We start from the raw sequence: 22,382 nt of genomic DNA on the forward strand, positions 1-22,382 counted from the left end.
CTACCTTTAGTGCGAGTCGGACTCGCGTTCCAAGGGTTCCGTACATTACACAATTTAAACAATGTATTTTTTATGTGAAACGTGAGTGAAATTTCTAAAAAACCCGTAGGGGTCGGATCAAAAACTGAGTAATTAAGTCCGACTCACGCTTGACTGCACATTTCTAATAGACTTTTCTGTAATCTATAGGTAAAGATCTATTTAGTGTATTTTTTTCAAAATTTTAGACCCAGTAGTTTCGGAGATAAAGGGGGCGGAATGGTCATTTTTTGCCTATTTTCTTGAATAACTTCTAAGTTGTTAATCCTAAAATTATTAAAAAAAATATATTTGAGATGCTCACAATGAGCTCTTTCATTTGATATGTAACACGATATAGTTTGAAAAACTATTTTTTTTAATTTTCTCATTTACCCCCCAAAAGTGGCCCCTATTATTAAAAGAAATTTGTTTACGTTACATGTCCGTATTTGGGTCACAAACTTACATATGTGTACCAAATTTCAACTTAATTGGTCCAGTAGTTTCGGAGAAAATAGGCTGTGACAGACGGACAGACAGACAGACGCACGAGTGATCCTATAAGGGTTCCGTTTTTCCTTTTGAGGTACGGAACCCTAAAAGTGAGGCCGTGTGTACAAAACTGCGTGGAACTGGTTTACCCAATGTCCCGGTAGATGGCGCTGTTACCTCCGTCAAACTAGCGAACGTTAGTTCAACGTAGTTGTAGGTGTTAAACTGTTTTTTGTATTTTTGTGAGGATTTGTGAGGAGCCATCCAGTGGTGAAGGCCGGATTCGAACCGGCGTCTTTAGCTATCGCGGCTAACGCCATGAACCTCTAGGCCACCCCGCCACGGCGGTGCACGTCCGAATTTCTCGATTACATGCCATCTTAGTAAGACTAAGCGTCTTTACTACTACTCTCTGTCTGTACTAAGATGGCATGTAATCGAGAAATTCGGACGTGCACCGCCGTGGCGGGGTGGCCTAGGGGTTCATGGCGTTAGCCGCGATAGCTAAAGACGCCGGTTCGAATCCGGCCTTCACCACTGGAGGGCTTCGTCACTTTTTCTTTAATATTTGACATCTATTACAGTTTTTAATTTATATATAGTAGTGTGACTACTTAAAAAAACACAAATCAAAATATTTAATAAAATAATTTGATTTGTTCCCAAACTTGTTAATTATATATTATTATGTAATTCGTTTTAAATGTTTTAACCTCATATGGAAATATTTTCTGGATTAAATAATTTCATTCATTTATTCAAATACCGTGTGAATTTCATAGAAATTTTACATTAATTAGCTTTAACTTTGTCCAACTCTATTTTGGAACTTTCGCCTAATTAACAGAGGTAACTGTACGACAGATATTCTAAATAACCGCGACGACGACAATATGTGCTACCGAGACACTTGTTCGCAACACGTTAACAATGTAATAGTTAGCGTGTATGTAAACAGCTCTGAAACAGTATGTTAACAAATAAGTAGAATGAAATAAAACTATGAAAACGGATTATATCGCGTATATTGAATTTATAATACATCCCGACGTTTCGAACTCTTTACAGCGTTCGTGGTCAACGGGTGACTACGGGGGATAGTTTTATTTCATGAGTAACTATCGCGGTAACCGAAGACAATATTAAATAAGTAGAATGATTTACTGAGGTATACCTATATATAGGTGGGTAATAAGAACGGGGACTAAGTCATGTGACCGCTTTTTCATACAAACGTGGTCCGTATTTTCCTCCCTGAATTATTCATAATTTATTTATTGCATCCATGGTTTACATTTGGTGGTACATAAGTAATAGTAAGGTTCACAAGGTTTGTGCAATTTGATTCGATTTTTAGTAGGGATAGTAGAGATAATCATAATAACACTTTCAAAGGAGAGAAATTAAGAATAATAAGAATAAGAATAAGAATAATTTATTGACAATAGAAAACAATTTTACAGACACATGGATACAGTGGATCCCAAACTAGGCTATGCCTGTGACTTGGGCTCCTAGAATGCAGTTGACAATAATAGTACATTACTACAGAGGCCGGGAAGGAAGGGGTTGCCGGCCGAATAGAATATACGGCCGAACGTAGTGAGGCCGGATAGTTATGAGGCCGACAACCCGTTTTCACGCCGATGTATGTATAGTGCTTTTCTCAAACGTTTAATATAGGTATATAGTTTGTCAAAGGACTGTCTTATTACAAACATAGACAGAGAGAATCATACTATCTTTGTCTTACACTAGTACTAACACCCAAAAGAAAAGGATGAGTATAGTTTTTTTTGTTCTTATTTACTAACAAGATTTGCTTGACCAACTATATATATCAATCAAATATCGTTTTTTTTTTAAACTAGGAGTATTCCAGCTTCCAGCGTAGCAAAACCGTCTCGTGTGATGCGGAAGGGTCCAGGATTTTCCCCAGGCTACCATCCCCCACACAGTCCTACCGCTCGAATGGCCATAGTGCCATAGAGCCCGTCAGGTTCAAAAAAAAAATGGCTGAATGCCATGATGCTGTGCCATAATTATATGTGAAATAGAAATTAAAAAAAGCCACTTCCCGGCCTAGGCCTGCAACTTTGTATGAAATTTCATTACAGACCTCTCGTCTAGCCGCGCCTGAAACGTGATACTTCCCAGCCTAATATAAAGAACGTAATATCAATATTACATAGCATGTTTGAGAAAAGAATATTACACCTATTTTATTTAAATTTGAATAATTAAGACTACAAAACTACTACTATAAAAGGAAAAGTTAATTTAAGAAGAATTTAACTCTCGATAAGAGTTCTAGTTTTCGTATAGGCCATACTGCTCTCAAATTATGCGCTGTGCAAGTTCAAAATTGTTTGCTTCGTTACCGTATCGTACGCAGTTAGTTCATTTGCCGTCAATTCTGCGTTCCGCTGTCTAAAGTTATCGCGTAATTTAAGTGTGTGTGAGCTTGTCTGCTTCGAGTAATAAAGCTCGCTCACATGTTGGGTAAATATATTGACTGCATAACCTGCATCCGCTGCGAGGTAGCTTCTTGAAAGTTAAATTTTATTATTACAACCTCCCTCCCTCATTGCATCGGTCTCCTCATCGCTTAGGGTCGTGGTCACTAGGGAATAGCTTCTCATGGACAATTTGCCGCCACCTCTTTCTGTCTGTCGCCGAGTGTAGGGAAATTACAACATTAACCTCATAAGTTCGCGCGTAGGCAGTTGTACCATCAGCCGCAAAAGTGCATGGTGACTATATCATTGAATTCATTCATTATTTCTCCATGCAATTTCGCAGCTCACTACATGTACTTTAATTCAAGTTTTGATCTCAGAAATAAAAGAATTAGTACCAAATTCAAAAGTGCAAGAATTACCCTGGGTCTTTCGAGGTTAAGCACACATTATTATGATATTTGTATAGGTACTACACAATAATTAAGGGGCCGGGACCGTAAAGGGGCCCACTGATTATCAGTCCGCCGGACGATATCAGCCTGTCAGTTGTTCGGAACTGTCAACCTTTTGTTCTAACTTCTAACCTTTTAAAACTTCCTTTCAAAGCTTACCCACAATTTTACCAATGTGCAGTGTGCACCACAGTGCTATCGTCCGGCGGACTGATAATTAGGTAGTTGAAATTAATTAATGGGTTTATTTTTAAAAAGGTATGGGCACCGTGTTTTTATGCATGGAGATCTTGCAAAACTTAAAAAAAACAGGCACCTACATGGAGTATCCCAATAAAAATTCTTTATTCATTCATTTTGACTTCTAAACTATCCAAATTTCATTACTATTGTAATAAATGTATTGTGGCGTATAATGTACATATCATTATAAGTTCAGGAGCTAATGATATGCCTAGATCTCACATGTAGAGTTCGCTGCACTTTGTTAGTTTTATTCTGTATCTGTATGCTAATTTAGTTCGGAGTTGTATGGCAAGTGTACAGAACTTCTGTCTTAACTTTATTTCGGGGGTACTACTGTTCTGGTACATTATTGCAATATTCATGTAACTTGCATAGTTTCTACATGCAAATGTCAAAGTAAAATTCAAAAGCAGCGGTTTGTGTTGGAGTCATAAACGTAAATTCTAAAAAGACAGGTATTACCTAGACGTTGCGTGAAAACCGTCAATAGCTTGTAATATAAAAAAACTTACACAATATAAAGTACTTACTTACTACGGACTTACATGGTTGGCGCGATGACCCGAAATGATTCTTGACCTCCAACACAAGAGCACGCCACTTTGCTCGGTTCAGAGGGCCTACCGCGAACCACGTTCGACGTGTTGCCTCTCTGTCGCACTTGTAAATTCGTACGTAAGTGTGACAGGGAGGCAACACGTCGAACGTGGTTCGCGGTAGGCCCTCTGAGCGGTATAACGCCAGCTTTCGCCGACGCCGAGCTCACGGAGATCTGCCTCCACTCTATCCGCCCAACGATATTTAGGATGACCAACACGACGGCATCCAGATGGTCGCCACCAATCCTTTCGAGGTGGCCAAGCCAGCGGAGACGATGCGCTTTGGTCTCATCTGTTATATTCGGCTCGACTATTAGATGTTCTATTTCGGCATTCTTTCGGATCCTCCAACTGCCATCGTTTACAAAAATACACAGTACATTACTTAATACAAGGCAATATTAGGTACACAAGATGCTTATTTTTCTTTAAATAAATCCCCACGACCTTCGTTCTCACAATAAAAAAACACACCAACCCTGCAAAAAATCCAGCAAATCTTTTCCGTGACGCCAATATGGATTGGTACTCTGTAAGTACTATATTATAATTGTTTTTATTTTTATTATTTATTAATTTTGACATTGTATGATTTGTTTTTTGAATAATTTGACATGACTAAGATATTGTAATAGATCTATATACCATTGCATATTGACTCCTCCTAAACATAAGAATACTTATAAATTGTAATTTATTATTTTTCCCCTCACTAGCTCGGAAAGTTGTCTTTTATCCTTCAATACAAGCGGGGAAAAACGCGTTTTATCCACTAGTGGGGAAAGTAATTTGACCTTGGATGGATCGTGTTTAAGTAGCTTGACAGATAACAAAACGTAAATCGTTTATGATAATGATTCGTTCGATATTAATTATCATTAAATAAATGGTTTGAGAATCTAATGAAAAATACCAAATTTAGCTTTATTTAATGATTTTAAGTCATAAACCTTAAAATTCCATAAGAAACGTTTGTTTTTTTATAATGATGTTAAATATAATTCTGAACGCACAAGTTGAGTCGATGCAACTTCAAAACGCATCGTTGACATTTCATACGTCAGAAATGTCAACATTGGGGCATTTCACGTCAAGCGGGCAGCAAAAAAATTGTCAGGTTCTGGATTTTGTTCATAGTTGGATTAATTGGACCTATATGTGAATTAAAAAATTTGGCATCATTACTTTTTTAATATATTGCTTCGTTAACAATTTTTACGCATTTGAAAAAACTACAAAATTTGAGGAACGGATTTTTTAAAAATTATTATTGCAATTCTTTCAGTGGATTTAATTATAACTAAATAGTGATTATTTGAGAATATTAGTTGATTTCTTTGAAAATTTATAAAAAAAGTTTTTTTTATCTTTTTTTCATATAACAAACCGGAAGTTAGTATTAAATATCTTTTTTTTTCCAACTTCGCATTTTTTTATATTTTTTATTTTTACACAATAATGTAGCTTATGGTGTACTAATGTCCTATAAAAATTTTTATAATGGCATCTCGATTGGTTTTGAAGATTCATGAAGTAATTCGAAAGTACTGCGCGACGCTCCGTACTGAGAGGTAGTTCTATGTGGCAGTCTTTAATGGCCAATTACGGGTTTTTTTACTTTTGCGTAACGGAATTAAAGCAATAAACAATATTTTATCGGTTAAGATGTAGAAAAGCTAATGATGTATTATTCAATCGTGCCTTGTAGCGCTATCACTGATCAACCATATCTTGGAACTGAAAACAAAACGTTTATGTTTTAACAAAACGCTAGAGGTAACTTAATAACTATAGCTAGGTTTAGGCGGGGTATGTCACATGCTTAAGAGGTCACTTTCGAGTTAGGTCACGTTCTGAGGACGTCACTTTCTGTACGTCACATTCTGAGTTTGTCACATTCCGAGCTCGTCACATTCTGAGTACGTTACTTTCTGAGGACGTCACTTTCTGTGAACGCCACTTTCTGAAGCCCTCGCTTTCTGAGTACGTCACTTTTATAGCATAGTAAGATTAAAGCGTATACCTGCATGAACAATGGATACCAGCAATCATAACAGCTGTACGGCATACGGCCGTTTTTATGCCGTACAGCTAATATGATTGCTGGTATCCATTGTTAATGCAGGTATACGCTTAAATATTACTTTGCTATAAAAGTGACGTACTCAGAAAGTGACGAACTCAGAAAGCGAGGGCCTCAGAAAGTGACGTACTCAGAATGTGACGAACTCAGAATGTGACTTCTGTACGTCCTCAGAACGTGACCTAACTCGAAAGTGACCTCTTAAGCATGTGACATACCCCGCCTAAACCTAGCTATAGTTATTAAGTTACCTCTAGCGTTTTGTTAAAACATAAACGTTTTGTTTTCAGTTCCAAGATATGGTTGATCAGTGATAGCGCTACAAGGCACGATTGAATAATACATCATTAGCTTTTCTACATCTTAACCGATGAAATATTGTTTATTGCTTTAATTCCGTTAAGCAAAAGTAAAAAAACCCGTAATTGGCCATTAAAGACTGCCACATAGAACTACCTCTCAGTACGGAGCGTCGCGCAGTACTTTCGAATTACTTCATGAATCTTCAAAACCAATCGAGATGCCATTATAATTTTTTTTAGATAAAGATAAAGATTCTTTATTTGCAAGAATACTTAATTCTAAAATACAGATGTTGTTTTGTTAAAATATGGTGTACAGTATTCAGTCGCATAACGACATGCAAATTTTCAAAAAAGAAATGTTATCTAATAGTATAATTAATAGATTAAAATTCCAATATTAAAATTCATAATAAGTAATTGATTGATTAATTAATAATAAGAACACTTAACTTAAATAAATACATTTTTCAACCATTAATTCTTAGGTACTACTGCAAATTACATTCCAAATATTCCTTAACGCTATAGAAACAGTGCTCTAACAGGAAACTAGTTAGTTTTTTCTTGTATTCCATAGCGTTTAGTTGTTTTATACTGTTGAGCAAATTGTTGTATAGAACTATGCACATATTGTACGCATTCCTCTTATATATATCCAAGTTGCACCGGGGTTGATAAAGTAGATTTTGGTATTGAGTTCTCTGGCTTGAGAAGAATTCAGATCTCATTTTAAACAAATCTGGACGGTTTTTTACAAGTAAACATGCTTTTTTAATATACATGCATGGCAGCGGTAATATTTTTAATTTCTGAAATAGTGGTCGGCAGCTATCAGTTACCCAGGCTCTCATTATTGCACGGACACATTTTTTCTGCAATAGAAATGCTCTTTTGACATCTACCGAATTTCCCCACAGTAATAAATAGCCCATAATTTAGCACTGACGATACCACGCCGTGATAGGCTGTGACAGCTGCCTCAAAGTTGACAGTATATCTTTATTTATAGGACATTAGTACACCATAAGCTACATTATTGTGTAAAAATAAAAAATATAAAAAAATGCGAAGTTGGAAAAAAAAAGATATTTAATACTAACTTCCGGTTTGTTATATGAAAAAAAGATAAAAAAAACTTTTTTTATTATAAAGAAATCAACTAATATTCTCAAATAATCACTATTTAGTTATAATTAAATCCACTGAAAGAATTGCAATAATAATTTTTAAAAAATCCGTTCCTCAAATTTTGTAGTTTTTTCAAATGCGTATAAATTGTTAACGAAGCAATATATTAAAAAAGTAATGATGCCAAATTTTTTAATTCACATATAGGTCCAATTAATCCAACTATGAACAAAATCCAGAACCTGACAATTTTTTTGCTGCCCGCTTGACGTGAAATGCCCCCATTGTCAACAATTTTTTTTCCAGTGATGAAGATGATCTAACGCCTGTGGATGTTGCATTTTCCTCGCTATAGTGAGGTGAAAAGTTTTGTGTTATACACGGGTGCAAATGTATTTTACTTCTCGTGTGTTGAAACACTCGCTACGCTCAGGATTCTATTTTAGAACCACTCGCTTCGCTCGTGGTTCACCTATAGAATCCTTTCGCTTGCTCGTGTTTCAATTCTACACTCGCGGGTAAAATACAACTTTGCACCCTTGTATAACAAATAACTATTCTTTGTATCCGACGATCGCTATAGGACAAGTAATTGCTTAATTGTATTCTCTTACATTAACAACGAACATTGTATTGCGAAATAAATAAACTAAACTAAACTAAACAAGAATTAGGGACAACAAACAGAGTAAATACGGTCTTTAAACATCCATTGAATCCACTAAACGGGTTCTAATGACACCCTCGGGGCTCGCGCGGGCCAAACAAAACACTTTCGTACCCTGTACTTCCATCAAAAATTAAAAAGCCATATTTAATTTGCCGAACCATATTAAAAAGGACGTGGGCTAAACAGCTTAACGGTGGAGTAATGGGCCTCTGGAGCTGATAATCTAGCCGGCTTTTGGGGATGCCATTTACACGTGTACACTTTGTGTTTCATTAAATCGCGGATATACCTTAATTAATTGAAAGTAAACGGACGCCCACGTGTACTGAACTCGAATAAGCAGGTTTTCGACGTAAAATCATGATCAGATCCACGTGTTTGTCAAAAACATCAATAAGTTATTAAATCGAAGTTCTAGGACTTAATTCGTCGTGCTTTCACAAGATTCTGTTTCAACATTCTAGGATATCGAATACTTTAAGATATTTCGCGGTACCGTAGGCATCGTCAAAGATTGTCAAATAAAATCCAGGGCGGCTTACTTACTTACTTACTGCTGTGGCGCGACGACCCGAAGTGGATCTTGGCCTCCGACACCAAAGACCGCCATGCTACTCTGTCCACAGCCGTTTCTGTCCAGTCGACGGCGCCGAGTTCGCTGAGGTCTTTCTGCACTTCGTCTGTCCAGAATTTAGAGGGGGAAGCTGTGAAGGTTGGCCTACGAGTGAATCACGACAAAACTGAGTACCTTCACATGAAGTGATACAAAAACACAAGGATTCGTAGGAAAGGCCTCACAGTGGGAGATACCTCATACAATGGCGTGGAGAGGTTCAAGTATCTTGGATGCATCGTCAGGGCGGCTATTTATTCTAAATGGTAATGGCTGATAACAGCCCTTGCAATCTTGGCTTGGCTTGGTGCCCTTACAATCGCCTCTTCAAAGTTGCACTAGTTTTCTCAAAACATACTTAGCTCTGGCGTCGAATGATCGTCCCTATATGATAGTTTCTCAGGTCTCTTTTGATTGAGCTTAATTTAATATGTTCTTCGATCTAGGGAGCAAATCAAATTATTTATTGAAATGATTTTTGATTTGTGTCCCGTTAATAGGGTCCCGTTTTTAGCATTATGGGTACGAAACCCAAAAAAAATAACTTTCATAGGGACCATTCGACGCGAGAGGTATACATGTACACTAAAGTAGTAAGTGGCAACAGTATTATTAAAGATAGGTTATAGTATAACTTTGCCTCAGTATTGTTACCTGTTCTATATTCAAGATATTCTCGTCAGGTTTGCTCCTAGCATAAATTCAGTCCGGACGTTAGTCGTAAGTTCGATTGCTCGTCTTAGATTTCTCTCGGGGTTTACAGTTCTCAAATGGCCACTGTTCTGTATAGATAGTGCATGCATTGGAGTTGAGTTTAACGGAAGACAAGGAGGCTAATTCAAACTTTTGACATCTAAATTAGTTATTTTGTTCTCATTTGCCCGTGCATCCCACTTAACATATCTCTTAAATTACCGACAAATCTTTAACTTTAATAGTAGCTAACATAATATGAGACGGCTATGGCTAATCGGTATAAATCTAGGAGGATATAACCAAACGGAGCCGCCACTTCTGTAATTTGCTGTAGGTACAAAAAAGTGCCAATTTTTGCGGGGGAGGGGAACGTCAAATGTATACGTAACGTCAAAATAGCCATGTCAGATAACGTCAGTCCATACATTGTTTATGACCATTGGCCGACTATTTTCGACAGAGGGGAATGCCTGATAATGGTTTGTTTTTATGAAATAGGAGGCAAACGAGCAGATGGATCACCTGATGGTAAGCGATTACCGCCGCCCATGGACACCCGCAACACCAGAGGGGTTGTAAGTGCGTTGCCGGCCTTTAAGATTTCTTGAAGGTTTGAAGGTCGTATCGGTCCGGAAATACCGCAGGTGACAGTTCATTCTACAGTTTAGCTGTGCGAGGCAGGAGGCGTACTCCGTTTGGTTATATCCTCCTAGGTATAAATAGCATTATTTGGGATCCCCTAATTAGACACACAGAGACACAAAGTTTACGGCCATGGCAAAATGGCCACGTCACGTTTTGATGTCAATAGTTCTGATATATCTTTTTGTTTTTCCAGTGGTCTGTCATTCCCCGGTGGAGAGTCCGGCATCTCTGTACCAGATACGGTGTGCACGCCCAAGTCAGTGGGCATCTCCGTCGACACTAACACGTACGAGCCGCATCTGCTCGCCGGAACGATGGCACATATGATCGGACATAACATCGGTAAGTGCATAGACATAGTATAGTAGTTATAGACATGAAACCGAGCGACCAGTGGTAAGAGAAAGATATATTCATGTATTGACAGGTTAATGTATGGCAGCATAATCCTTTTTCTCTTTCACTCTTATAAATTTCGGTATTTCGCCATCCCCTCCTACCTATGCTGCCATAACCCGACCATGAAAAAAAACCCGGTCGGTGATAAGGACAAAGCATGGCACTATTTTCTTTTTCCTCTTATAGGAATCGCAATAAGACTATCTTTCTCTATCAAAGAGTGTCAGGCCCTTGGGTAAGTGAAGTCTCTTGGTACACGAGTCACATATCTATTACATGTATGGATAACATACTTATATAAAGTTTTAGGCAAGCCTAAAATATTATTGTATACAATTGTTATAGAGCTTTTTGTTTTAGAGGCCACGAAGCTGGCTGGGTGGCCTAAGTAAGGTACAAGATTAAAAAGCTTGATTTTATCAATATAGTATACAATACTTTTTCTACTACACAACCTAAATATTTAAACAAAATTAGGTAAGTATCTCGTTAGATAAAATGATAGAACAAAAGACATCAAAGAGCTTATTTTTCATTAAAAAGGAGCCCGTGAAAAGTATGCGTTTATAGTTTGGTATACGAAATCTTAATTCAACCATTAAAGTCGACGAGTAAAGAATAGTTATTTGTTATACAAGGGTGCAAAGTTGTATTTTACCCGCGAGTGTGGAATTGAAACACGAGCAAGCGAAAGGATTCTATAGTTGAACCACGAGCGAAGCGAGTGGTTTTAAAATAGAATCCTGAGCATAGCAAGTGTTTTAACACACGAGAAGTAAAATACATTTGCACCCACAAAACTTTTCCCCTCACTATAGCGAGGAAAGTGCAACATCCACAGGCGTTAGATCATCTTCATCAACTAGAATCACTCATTTTTTTACGATATTATAACAGCAAACTCTGGAAATTCTGTACTTTTACGTAAGAAGTTTTTAAGTAAAATTTTTGTTGACAATGTTGACATTTCTGACGTATGAAATGTCAATGATGCGTTTTGAAATTGCATCGACTCAACTCGTGCGTTCAGAATTATGATCAACATCATTATAAAAGAACAAAGGTTTTTATGGCATTTTAAGGTTTATGACTTAAAATAATTAAATAAAGCTAAATTTGGTATTTTTTATTAAATACACAAACCATTTATTTAATGATAATTAATATCGAACAAACCATTATTATGAGCGTTTTACGTTTTGTTATCTGTCAAAAGCTACTTAAACACGCTCCATCCAAGGTCAAATTACTTTCCCCACTAGTGGATAAAATGCGTTTTTCCCCGCTTGTTTTAAAGGATAAAAGACGGCTTTCCGAGCTAGTGAGGGGAAAAATATTTATTAATAATTAAGTTTTACCATACTTCCCGTACAACTTATAATTTGATTAGGAAGGGTAAGCATGTATGAAGTTACCGTTACCACTCTAAGATACGAGTATGTCTTATTCTTCTGTGGCATCAGCTTAATATAATTAAACGTTACCCCATACGGTTACCAGTTCATCCAGTAATCGAGCCAATTTTAAGCAGAACCAAAAGCACTCTAAGAACAAATTAAATTATTTTCTATGAAAATATTTTAATTTGTGGTTTTTCAAGTAGACACACTACTATTTAAACTATAAACTGAAATAAATATCATATAGGAAGGAAAAAATGACCAAAGCCTCCAGTGTCCAGAGCCCTTCCTATATGACATTTATTTCAGTTTTTAGAACCAAAAGCAATCTGTCAATACGATGCTGATCATTGATTCCGTCCACCTTTCAAAGGTTATTTGCTTGCCTTCACAGGAATGGGTCACGATGACGGCCGCGAGCAGTGTTTCTGCCGGGACTGGCATGGCTGCATCATGGCGCAGACCATCGTCGGCCTCGATCACGTACAGCCTTATAAGTTCTCCGACTGCTCGAAGAATGACTACATCAACGAGCTCCGGATAGGCCAAGGGCTGTGCCTGCTGAACAAACCTAATGAGGTACGTGTATCATGGCTCAAATCATCTAGGGTCAGATCACGTAAAGTCTTAGAAGTTTTCCGACTGCTCGAAGAATGACTACATCAACGAGCTCCGGATAGGCCAAGAGCTGTGTCTGCTGAACAAACCTAATGTCGTGGGTCAGATCACGTGAAGTCTTACAAGTTCTCTGACTGCTTGAAAAACGACTACATCAACAAGCTCCGAATTGGCCAGGGGCTGTCCGCTGTCGCAATCTAGGACAATCTAGGATCCGGAATATCATGTAGAACAGTTTGAGAACTCAACGCACGACGTATTTTTGACTGGGTTTATTATAAGTATCCTATGCCCACTAAGCTAGCACAAAGTAAAGGAAAAAAAGGTCAGACAGGTTGATATCGCATTTAAAAATAATACTAGTATGAATAGAAGTATAGTTTAAATTTAAAACCATCAAAAGAAACTCCTACTTATCTTGTAATCGAACACCTAGCAACAAATTCTTTGTATTTACACGTAATCAAAGGACTTGAATTACTTTCCAAATTGACTTCGGCGTCGAATGAAATCGTGTCTGTTTTATTTATTCCGTTCAGGCGCGCTCAAAATCAGCTTGTCACCTGCACGAAACAAAGTTCGATGTTCGCATTCGAGCATTACGGCATAGTTCAAATGCAAAACAGAATTTCCACGACGAAAATTAATCAGTACGCCGGCATTGTTTGTCGCTGAGCGCTCCTTGCGGCCCACTCCTTTAATAAAAGTTATGGTAATACAGACTGGGCGTACAGAATTATCTCTTCGTTTGCGAATATATAATAACAGGAGCGAGCGTCCGGGTGGTTTATTGGAATAAATTTACATATCGCCCGATGATAATGCTTCGCCCCCACTCAGGCTTCGATTTGGCAGGTTTACATATTTATCGAGAGATGATTGTGTCGGTTGGTGAGGCTTTATTTTTCTCCATTTCCATTGGAACGTTTAGGGTCAAGGTTGAATGCGAATGGACTATTATATTGGCTTAAAAAAGTGTAGATAATGTAAAACAAAGTAACGGTACCACGAATTTTTTTCTGCCAGATTGTGTAAATGAAACCGAAAAACACATTTCAGGGATATGAATTCGAAACTAAATATGTTTTTTAAACACATTTGCTCGTAATGTGGAACTTATTGAACCGCTTTTAAGCTCATAATCCTAGATATTAAACCCGCGTGCTTTTTCATTATTATTTTAGAACTGGTGCGGTAATTAATGTTATAATGTTCGACGTAGTGCGGTAGGTAATGTATGTTGACACTTTTTTTATCGTAGTTTTACTTACTGTTTCAACAATTTAAATTTGTCCAATATAACTTTTGTTTATTCCTCGCAAGTGCATTGAAAAGCGTTATATGAAACAAGTGTGCTTTGATCGTTACACACATCGGCTTTCTCGCAAGGCGGTAATGACTTTTCCGACAGAGATTCGTAAAAGAGAGACAAATTATCATTTATCAAAAACTATTTGTTTTCTCTCTCACCAGCTAATCGTCCACCGCCAATGCGGCAACGGGCGCCTCGACGAGGGTGAAGAGTGCGACTGCGGGGCTATCGACGAGTGCCAAAAGACCAACCCCTGCTGCGACCCCATCACCTGCAGGCTGACGAAGGAGGCGCAGTGCGCTTCGGGAGAGTGTTGTGAACAGTGCCAAGTGAGTTAGGGAATTTAAACTGTCGTGAGTCATAATATTAAGCTAATTTTACGGTAAACTCGTTCATACTCATAAGTATTCGTTAAGCATTAATTAAATATGTAGGGGATGTTCGCCGATGCCCGTATGGATGACTTTTACGCTATTATACGCTATTATACGTAAAAGAGCGGCATCCCTATTGCATAGATTGCAGGGTAGCAGCAACGGTGTCCTAAACGCATTTGTCGTCAGAGTGGACTGCCCACTGATGAGGCGTTGGAACCAAGTGCATGAGCCCAGCGCATCATCGAAATAATTAGTGTTAATTAGTTTTTAGGTATTTATTGTTTGTACACACTAACATAGATATAGGTAGCATATTATAATTTTTGTACTAACACTATATGGGTTCTGTTCTGTGCCTAAAATAAATATTTTCAATTCAATTCTAAATTGTTTACAGTTGAAACCACGCGGCGTGACTTGCCGTGATGCCGCCAACGAGTGTGACCTGGAAGAAACGTGCACTGGCCTGACTGGTGTATGCCCCCCTGACGCGTACAGGAAGAATGGAGAACTATGCGAAGAAGGTACACGTTATTTTAACTATAAAACTCCCGTGAGATTCGAATATATTAAAATTATTTGACTTATTGAATTAATAATACGCGAGTAACCCGTTTAAAATATTTTTTATAAGGTACACGTTATTTAGACAGATTATTTCGTAAAAAAAAGACAAATTTTCTTTCAGTTTAAAAACAAAGTTAGCTCATGTTGCACGTTCTGTGCTAAATGCCCGAAAGCAGAGAGGAAATCGAATAATATTATTGGAGAATCGGCAGCCAAAGACGCAAAGACGTACTTATGAAATTAGCTAGTAAAATAAATATATAAATATTTTAGGACATTTTTTACACAAATTCACTAAGCCCCAGTAAGCTCAATCAGGTTGGTTTGTGTTATGGGTACCACTTAGACAACGATATATAATACTTAAAAAATAAAACAACTAAAGCTAAAACTAACTAAAAATAAAAATACCTAAAACCTACCTTCTAAACCATGGCAGCAAGGTGCCCATCACGCAGGCAGCGTTCCCGCGCTGTATCGCGATAGTAATCCTTTACGCGAGAAAGCTGCCGGTGCGAGAGTAGTCTGTTAATAATTGTTTTCTCCATTCAATTAACTAACCTAACAACTTACCTAGGCAAGGGCTACTGCTTCGCGGGCACCTGCCCCACCCTGTCCACGCAATGCGCCAACATCTGGGGCCCGGGCACCACGGGCGCAGACAAGGAGTGCTTCGAGCAGTTCAACTCCAAGGGTGCCGTGACGGGGCATTGCGGGAAGGACAGCAATGGGTACATCAAGTGTGAGATGGAGTAAGTTGATTAATTATGATTAGTTTAATTTAGTTTAGTTTATTCATTAACCATAACGTAATATGATCATTACATGGTAAGTCAACATTTCATACAATATTATACTTATAGAGAGAGCATTATGGATTTACACAAGGTAAATACGCTTAATAATAATTGAAATCTAAGATTTACAGTTTGCGTCAATTAAAATATCTTTTAATGATAAATATTCAGTAATCGAATAGAAGGCATGGTTTTGGAAAATGTCTTGACTGTGTTTTTAAATAAATTAAAAGGTAAATCCGTGACATCTGTGGGCAGTTTATTGAAAAACTTTTTTTTTTTTTTAATCCTGTTTTTGACACTTTTTTAATCTTAGTGATGGAAGTATTAGTTTGCTATTGTTCCTTGTATTATAATTGTGGCAATCCGAACGCTTAAGTAGAGTGCTTGCTTTCTTGTGAATTTCTAACACAGAGTTGTATATAAACAATGATATGACCGTCATTATCATTGGTGATTCTGCGAAACATTTTATAGTCAATAGCTCTGATTGTAGCAGATCACTTTTACAGTCAGAAAAGTCTTAAATTTCAATGAATAAAGTATTGCACTTTGTAATTTTTCCTCAGTCACCCGTTGACCACGAACGCTGTAAAGAGTTCGAAACGTCGGGATGTATTATAAATTCAATATACGCGATATAATCCGTTTTCATAGTTTTATTTCAAAAGTACAAATTACAAAGTACAAATTTTAGAACATTCTACTTATTACGCATATTGACCCGCTTCTGTGGGAGAAGCAGGCAGCGGACCGCCCTGTATGGAGATCTTTCGTCTCCAAACGAATGGCTTTGAATCCCGTCGACTTGTGGAACTTGATATCAGACGGGATGAGCTGAAGGCCCGCCCACCAGCGGCTATTACGTATAATTACGTCAATGGTGTGCTTTCCTGCCCGTCATGTGCACGGGTCTTCGCAAATAAAATCGGCTACGCGAGCCACATGCGAGCACACGAACGTATACAACAACGGAGCTGAAACAGTCGCCGTGGCCGAAACCGGCCGGGAGAGAGTAGTAGTATTAGTAAGCCCCACGTAAAGCTAAAAATAAGATCAGTGTTGTCAGTAATTAGACAACAATATATTTAATTTATTTATATTCATATACATAGAAATTTACCATGAGTCAGGAAATATCCATCACACAAATAAATTCCCTTACCGGGATTCTAACCTAGGACCATCAGCTTCTTGCTCAGGGTCACCAGAGACTAAGTCGAGGTATTTTGTCGAAAGTTATGTAATTTTTAGTAGATAAGGAGATGAACCATTTTTTATTGAATGGAAACTTAACTCTTCTCTCTTTTGGATTTAAAAGCCCAGAAACTTACACCAACGACAACCCGGGATAGCATATCCTGGCGCCGATGCACAAGGAGGCCCGACCGCAGTTAAGCTGGGATAAGGGCAGGAAGAAGAGGAGGAGGAGGAGAAACTTAACTCTTTCAATGTAAACAGTTGTAATAACTTCATACCCCTGTACCTAAACTGAGGAATTGGCTAATGGGTTGTCGTTTTTCTACACAGGAATGTGAAATGTGGTTCACTGCAGTGTCAACTGGGCAACCGATATCCCGTGGTGCAAGGCATGGACGAGTACTACACAAGGACTGTTATTACCATTAAGGGCACTGAATATGAGTGCAAGTGAGTACCTATTATACATTCTGGCCAGTGCCTTGTTTAAGGATGACTCACGCTGCAATGCAACGGTCACTTCTTTTTCTATGACAGTTGATCTACCCGGTGATCACGTGATGCTTTCATAGAAAACTGTAGTGTCGGGCGCCCCGGTCCGGGCCCGGACCGTTGTAACGTGAGTCATCCTTTAGTCGACATGACTCATGCTGAACGGCATTTTGGTATCTTGTTAGGCTATATAGCAAAATAACTGCTTCGATTTGTATACAAAATTGTAACATGCCAAATACCTACTTATGTAGTCCGCCTCATCGATTTCGATGATGACAGCGACCTCAGCAATTATGGATTACGCCTATTATGAGCCCGAATGTGACTGGCCATGCCGAACTTGGTCTTAAAGACTTCTGTAGGTGTTACAATAGAGTTGGCCAGACGCGTTATAGGACTTCGGTCTCTCATTACGTTGTTGGCGTTTGGCATCTAAGTTATTTGAGGCGGTTTTCCTCAAACGATTTGATGCTGTTAAAGATGGTCGTCCGCCAAGATGACCTGTCTGTAGCAAGCTCCTCCCAACGCTCAATATACCCAAGATAATTTACCTAATAACTCAAGTTGCAATATCAACCGACTAACTCTTGAACAAAACTTTCAGAGCTACGACCGGCCTGCCCGACCACCCTGAAATCAGCCCGCTGGGTCTGGTGAGCGACGGCACCCCGTGCGGTGACAACCTCGTCTGCGTCAACCAGACTTGCACCTCCATCTTCCCGTACATCGACCACACCAAGTGCCCCAGCGGGCATAACAACAACGAATGCTCCGGGAAAGGGGTAAGTCTCATCTTAAAGAGCAACCATATCTAACTATCTACTAATCCTGGCACAGCACCCCGTACGGCGACAACCTCGACTACGTCAACCAGACTTGAACCTCCATCTTCCCATACATTGGCCAATATTTACGTACCAAGTGCCCCAGCAGGCATAACAACAACGAATGCTCCGGGAAAGGGGTAAGTCTCATCTTAAAGAGCAACCATATCTAACTATCTACTAATCCTGGCGCACAACACCCCGTGCGGCGACAACCTCGTCTATGTCAACCAGACTTGAACCTCCATCTTCCCATACATTGACCAATATTTACGTACCAAGTGCCCCAGCAGGCATAATAACAACGAATGCTCCGGGAAAGAGGTAAGGTAAGTCGACAGATGGCAGTGAATTTACTGGGGTTACAAAATTTACTATGACAGTACCGCTCTAGTATAAGTTACTCTATGATCATAATAAGTGGACAACTGGACAGGGATAATCAAATTTGAAAAACAAGTAAAAAATTTGTTTGCACACCATACGTTATTTTACAAATATCAAAAAACCGGCCAAGTGCGAGTCAGACTCACGCACCGAGGGTTCCGTACTTTTTATTATTTGTTGTTATAGTAGCATCTGTGAAAATTTAAACTATTTAGCTATCAAGGTTCATGAGATACAGCCTGGTGACAGACAGACAGACGGACAGACGGACAGCGGAGTCTTAGTAATAGGGTCCCGTTTATACCCTTTGGGTACGGAACCCTAAACATGGAACGACTATTCGAACACTTCACTTTAGCTTTAGCTAAGTTTTTTACCTATAGCCAAACGACTGTTCGATCGGATGTCATCAAGGACAAGAGATTTGGTGGCATCCACTTTCAAAGCACAAGTAAATATTGCTATATTTGCTATTGAATGAACGACCGAATGCTGCATAATTATATGTATATTAGGTAGAGGTAGGTATCTGTTTTAGGTAGTTTTATTTATTCGTTTATTATTTTTTTTTTTTTTTAAATACATTTATTTACATACAAGATATATACAGTGGTACTACGTAAACGAATTAATTTATTACTTTTGTAGAAGGCCACACTTAGTAGATCTTTCGAAATTTTCCGGTAATGGGTAATTGGAATCAGAAAACTTAATGAATTAAGTCGATTCCCGTCCCAAATGAATATTCCGTAAGCACTTTTGTTATGGATATGAACGCCAATGGATGTATTTAATCATCCATAACCTTACTCATCCCAGAGGATGATTCTATTTTAACAATTTGATATGGTTTCCATCTTGTTTTGACACGACCTTGATCGTGAGCACCAACCAACCAGTGCTGACGTAATGCGATCAGGAGTTGCCTCATAAGGCATTTCGCTCGCACTTATTGGTGCGCGTGAGATACCCAAGGTCGTATCAGATTGATAAAAACAGCATCGGATTTCCAGACTTTTCACTCGTCTGAATCTGTTTACGCTTTTGTATCTCGGATGGTATGGAATATTTAATTGTGAAATTTTCCTGTTTACGATTCGAAATATTTTTCATTAAAAGCTTCTGGTAACGTCGGGTGACGGATTCATTAATTAATTAATTCAATCATTGCTTCGTGTGTACAAAAAGATCTTATAATTATTATATTATATTTAAAATTAAATAAATAACTACCTAAACATAGAGTATAAAAATTAAACTAACCTAAAACATTGTAATTAGATTATTTAGATTATTATTTTAAGTTAGTCTAAGATTTTGCATGCCATATTGTGGTAGACCATACATGCATGTAACACTTAATAGCTACACTATGTACCTATAACATCCCAATGACATGTAACCATAACAACTGTGTATGTTCAAGCGAAATAAATAAATTGAAATTGAAATTGAAATATTATGTTTCAAAACAACCCTGTAAGGGCACTGTAATAAAATTACAAACTAATTATTAAATAACTTAATAACACTATTAAATATTGGATGATAGGGTGCGAAGGGATTTGCATAAAACTGTGGTGGAAAACAGGATTGTTGAGAAATAATGTTTCCGTTTTGCGGCTATTATTCGCCTTAATCTAATAATACGAATTTTTTACTGAGATAAATATTTACAAAGCTTGAACGCCTTTTCGTGAATTTCGTCAGCGTCTATTGTTGGTTTCTATCGTCAGATATTTTCTAATGAAAACAGAAAGGGTAAAGAGTACTACAAGGGCATATGTTCAAATTATAATGAGCAAGATTAGCGTAATGAAAAGGGAGGCATAAAGTGTTCTAAGACTATGATCGATCCTCACGACTCGACATGACCTAAATATATTTATATTGGTTTTTTTTTGTTTGTTTTTTTAACCTGACGGGCTCTATTGCACCTAGGCCAATTAGAGCGGTAGGACTGTGTTGGGGGATGGTAGCTATATATTGGGTCTGAATAGCCACTTAATTGGCAAAATATGAATTAAGCCTTCTGTAACAAAATAATTCATTCATTAATCTAAAGCTCTTTTTACCGTGTCCTCCGTCTCGCTGCAGTTTTAACGTAAGTTTTTATGCGATTAACGGGCCAATTTGAATAATGAGGTTTACTGATGTTTCGCCAAAAATTGTATTGCAGAATTTCACTTGGCAACCAACTTTTCGCCAAAATTTCATTTGGCCGAATTTCATTTCCCAATTTTACATAATCCAACCTAACCTAACCCAACCTAGTACGTCATTTTCATTTCCCAACTATGGGGTTGGGGAATTAAATGGTTGCGAAATAATTATTTGGTAAAATTTCATTTGGGAAATGAAACTAATGCCATAAGTTTGTTGGGAAGTGAAATTTGGCGAAAAATATTTTGGCGAAACGGCGGTATCCCGAACAATGATCTAGATATCAACTAGATATCCACTAGATGTGAAACAGAAACGATAACGATTAAGAAAGTCATGTCAAATTTTGATATTTCCGCGATTCCGAATGTCCTCTTGAACGATCTCTTTAAGATTTGCTTAAGATATTACTTAGACATCCAATGGATATCTGATGGATATCCCAAAACGTCACAATAATTGTAGCGTAAAATGACAATTCGTTTCTCGAATCGAACTGCAAAAGATAACTATTTGATAACTAAACTATAACGTATCTATTAGATCTCGTATTGTTCTCGTATTTAGTAATTATGACGTTGTTCGAATTGACCGGTAAGTACCGTGTTAGTTTAAAATTATGAGTGAAGATCGTGTCAGTTTAAATCAATATATCGCTACAGTTAAGTTACAAAAAGCGAGTTTTCACTTTTTAATAGTTTGAGTGCCGGCCTAGGCCGGTGTTATTAAATTTTTGCCTTCAAACGTCTCGGTAACGAAGTTCCGTGCGATTGATGTGCATTGTTTGATGCGACATGTCACATGTTACAACTTCCATTAAGGCGGTTCCCTGAGCCAGAAGGCGAAAAATCTTATATGATCATGTTTTTCTAAGAGGCGTTGATATTCTGGCGTAGGCATTAATATATGTAGTTCTTGACTATATTATCTATAATATCATAGCTTCCGATACACGAATTATGACACTTCGCTCGATACAATTAATTCCCAAAGTAACCTCTAACTCTGACTTTTAATCCAACTTTACTCGGTTATTTATTACGTAATACTATGAACAAAAAAAGAAGAAAAAACAATCTTAACTTAAATAGTAATTTCATAGCTTTCGAATTTCGATATTGTAAGGTAAAGTTTTTAAAATAAATAAAAATCGACAAAATTCGATCAAAATTGACACTTGGCGCGCATGATCTTTCCCGTTCTTTCTTGCGAAATGTGACAGTGACAGCGGCAAACCGATCGAACGGCTTTAAACTGAATAGACATAGACGTGTTTTTATACACTTTTATTTTGTTTCTCCGCGTATGTGCATATTTTTGTATGCTTTAAACCTTGTGGCAAAAATTTGAACCACTTCCCGGTTCTGATTGAGCTGAAATTTGCCAAAGCATAGCATTCTACTCCCATATTTCCGATGACAATTGAATAAT

At 37.8% G+C, this 22,382-nt stretch overlaps 1 protein-coding gene across 10 annotated transcripts in view; it reads left to right on the plus strand.

Annotated features, from left to right (window-relative positions):
* LOC134742269 (disintegrin and metalloproteinase domain-containing protein 11) overlaps window positions 1–22,382 on the plus strand; it is a 784,213-nt gene that overhangs the window by 737,706 nt on the left and 24,125 nt on the right. For all 10 annotated transcript variants that reach the window (XM_063675307.1, XM_063675303.1, XM_063675305.1 and 7 more), the window contains 7 exons: window positions 10,606–10,754; window positions 12,606–12,790; window positions 14,303–14,470; window positions 14,916–15,042; window positions 15,663–15,837; window positions 17,413–17,532; window positions 18,182–18,359. In XM_063675307.1, coding sequence (XP_063531377.1) covers window positions 10,606–10,754; window positions 12,606–12,790; window positions 14,303–14,470; window positions 14,916–15,042; window positions 15,663–15,837; window positions 17,413–17,532; window positions 18,182–18,359 — 1,102 coding nt within the window. The remainder of the gene's footprint in view (window positions 1–10,605; window positions 10,755–12,605; window positions 12,791–14,302; window positions 14,471–14,915; window positions 15,043–15,662; window positions 15,838–17,412; window positions 17,533–18,181; window positions 18,360–22,382) is intronic.

This window comes from Cydia strobilella, chromosome 6 (genome assembly GCF_947568885.1).
Source record: "Cydia strobilella chromosome 6, ilCydStro3.1, whole genome shotgun sequence".
Classification (NCBI taxonomy): Eukaryota; Metazoa; Arthropoda; class Insecta; order Lepidoptera; family Tortricidae; genus Cydia; species Cydia strobilella.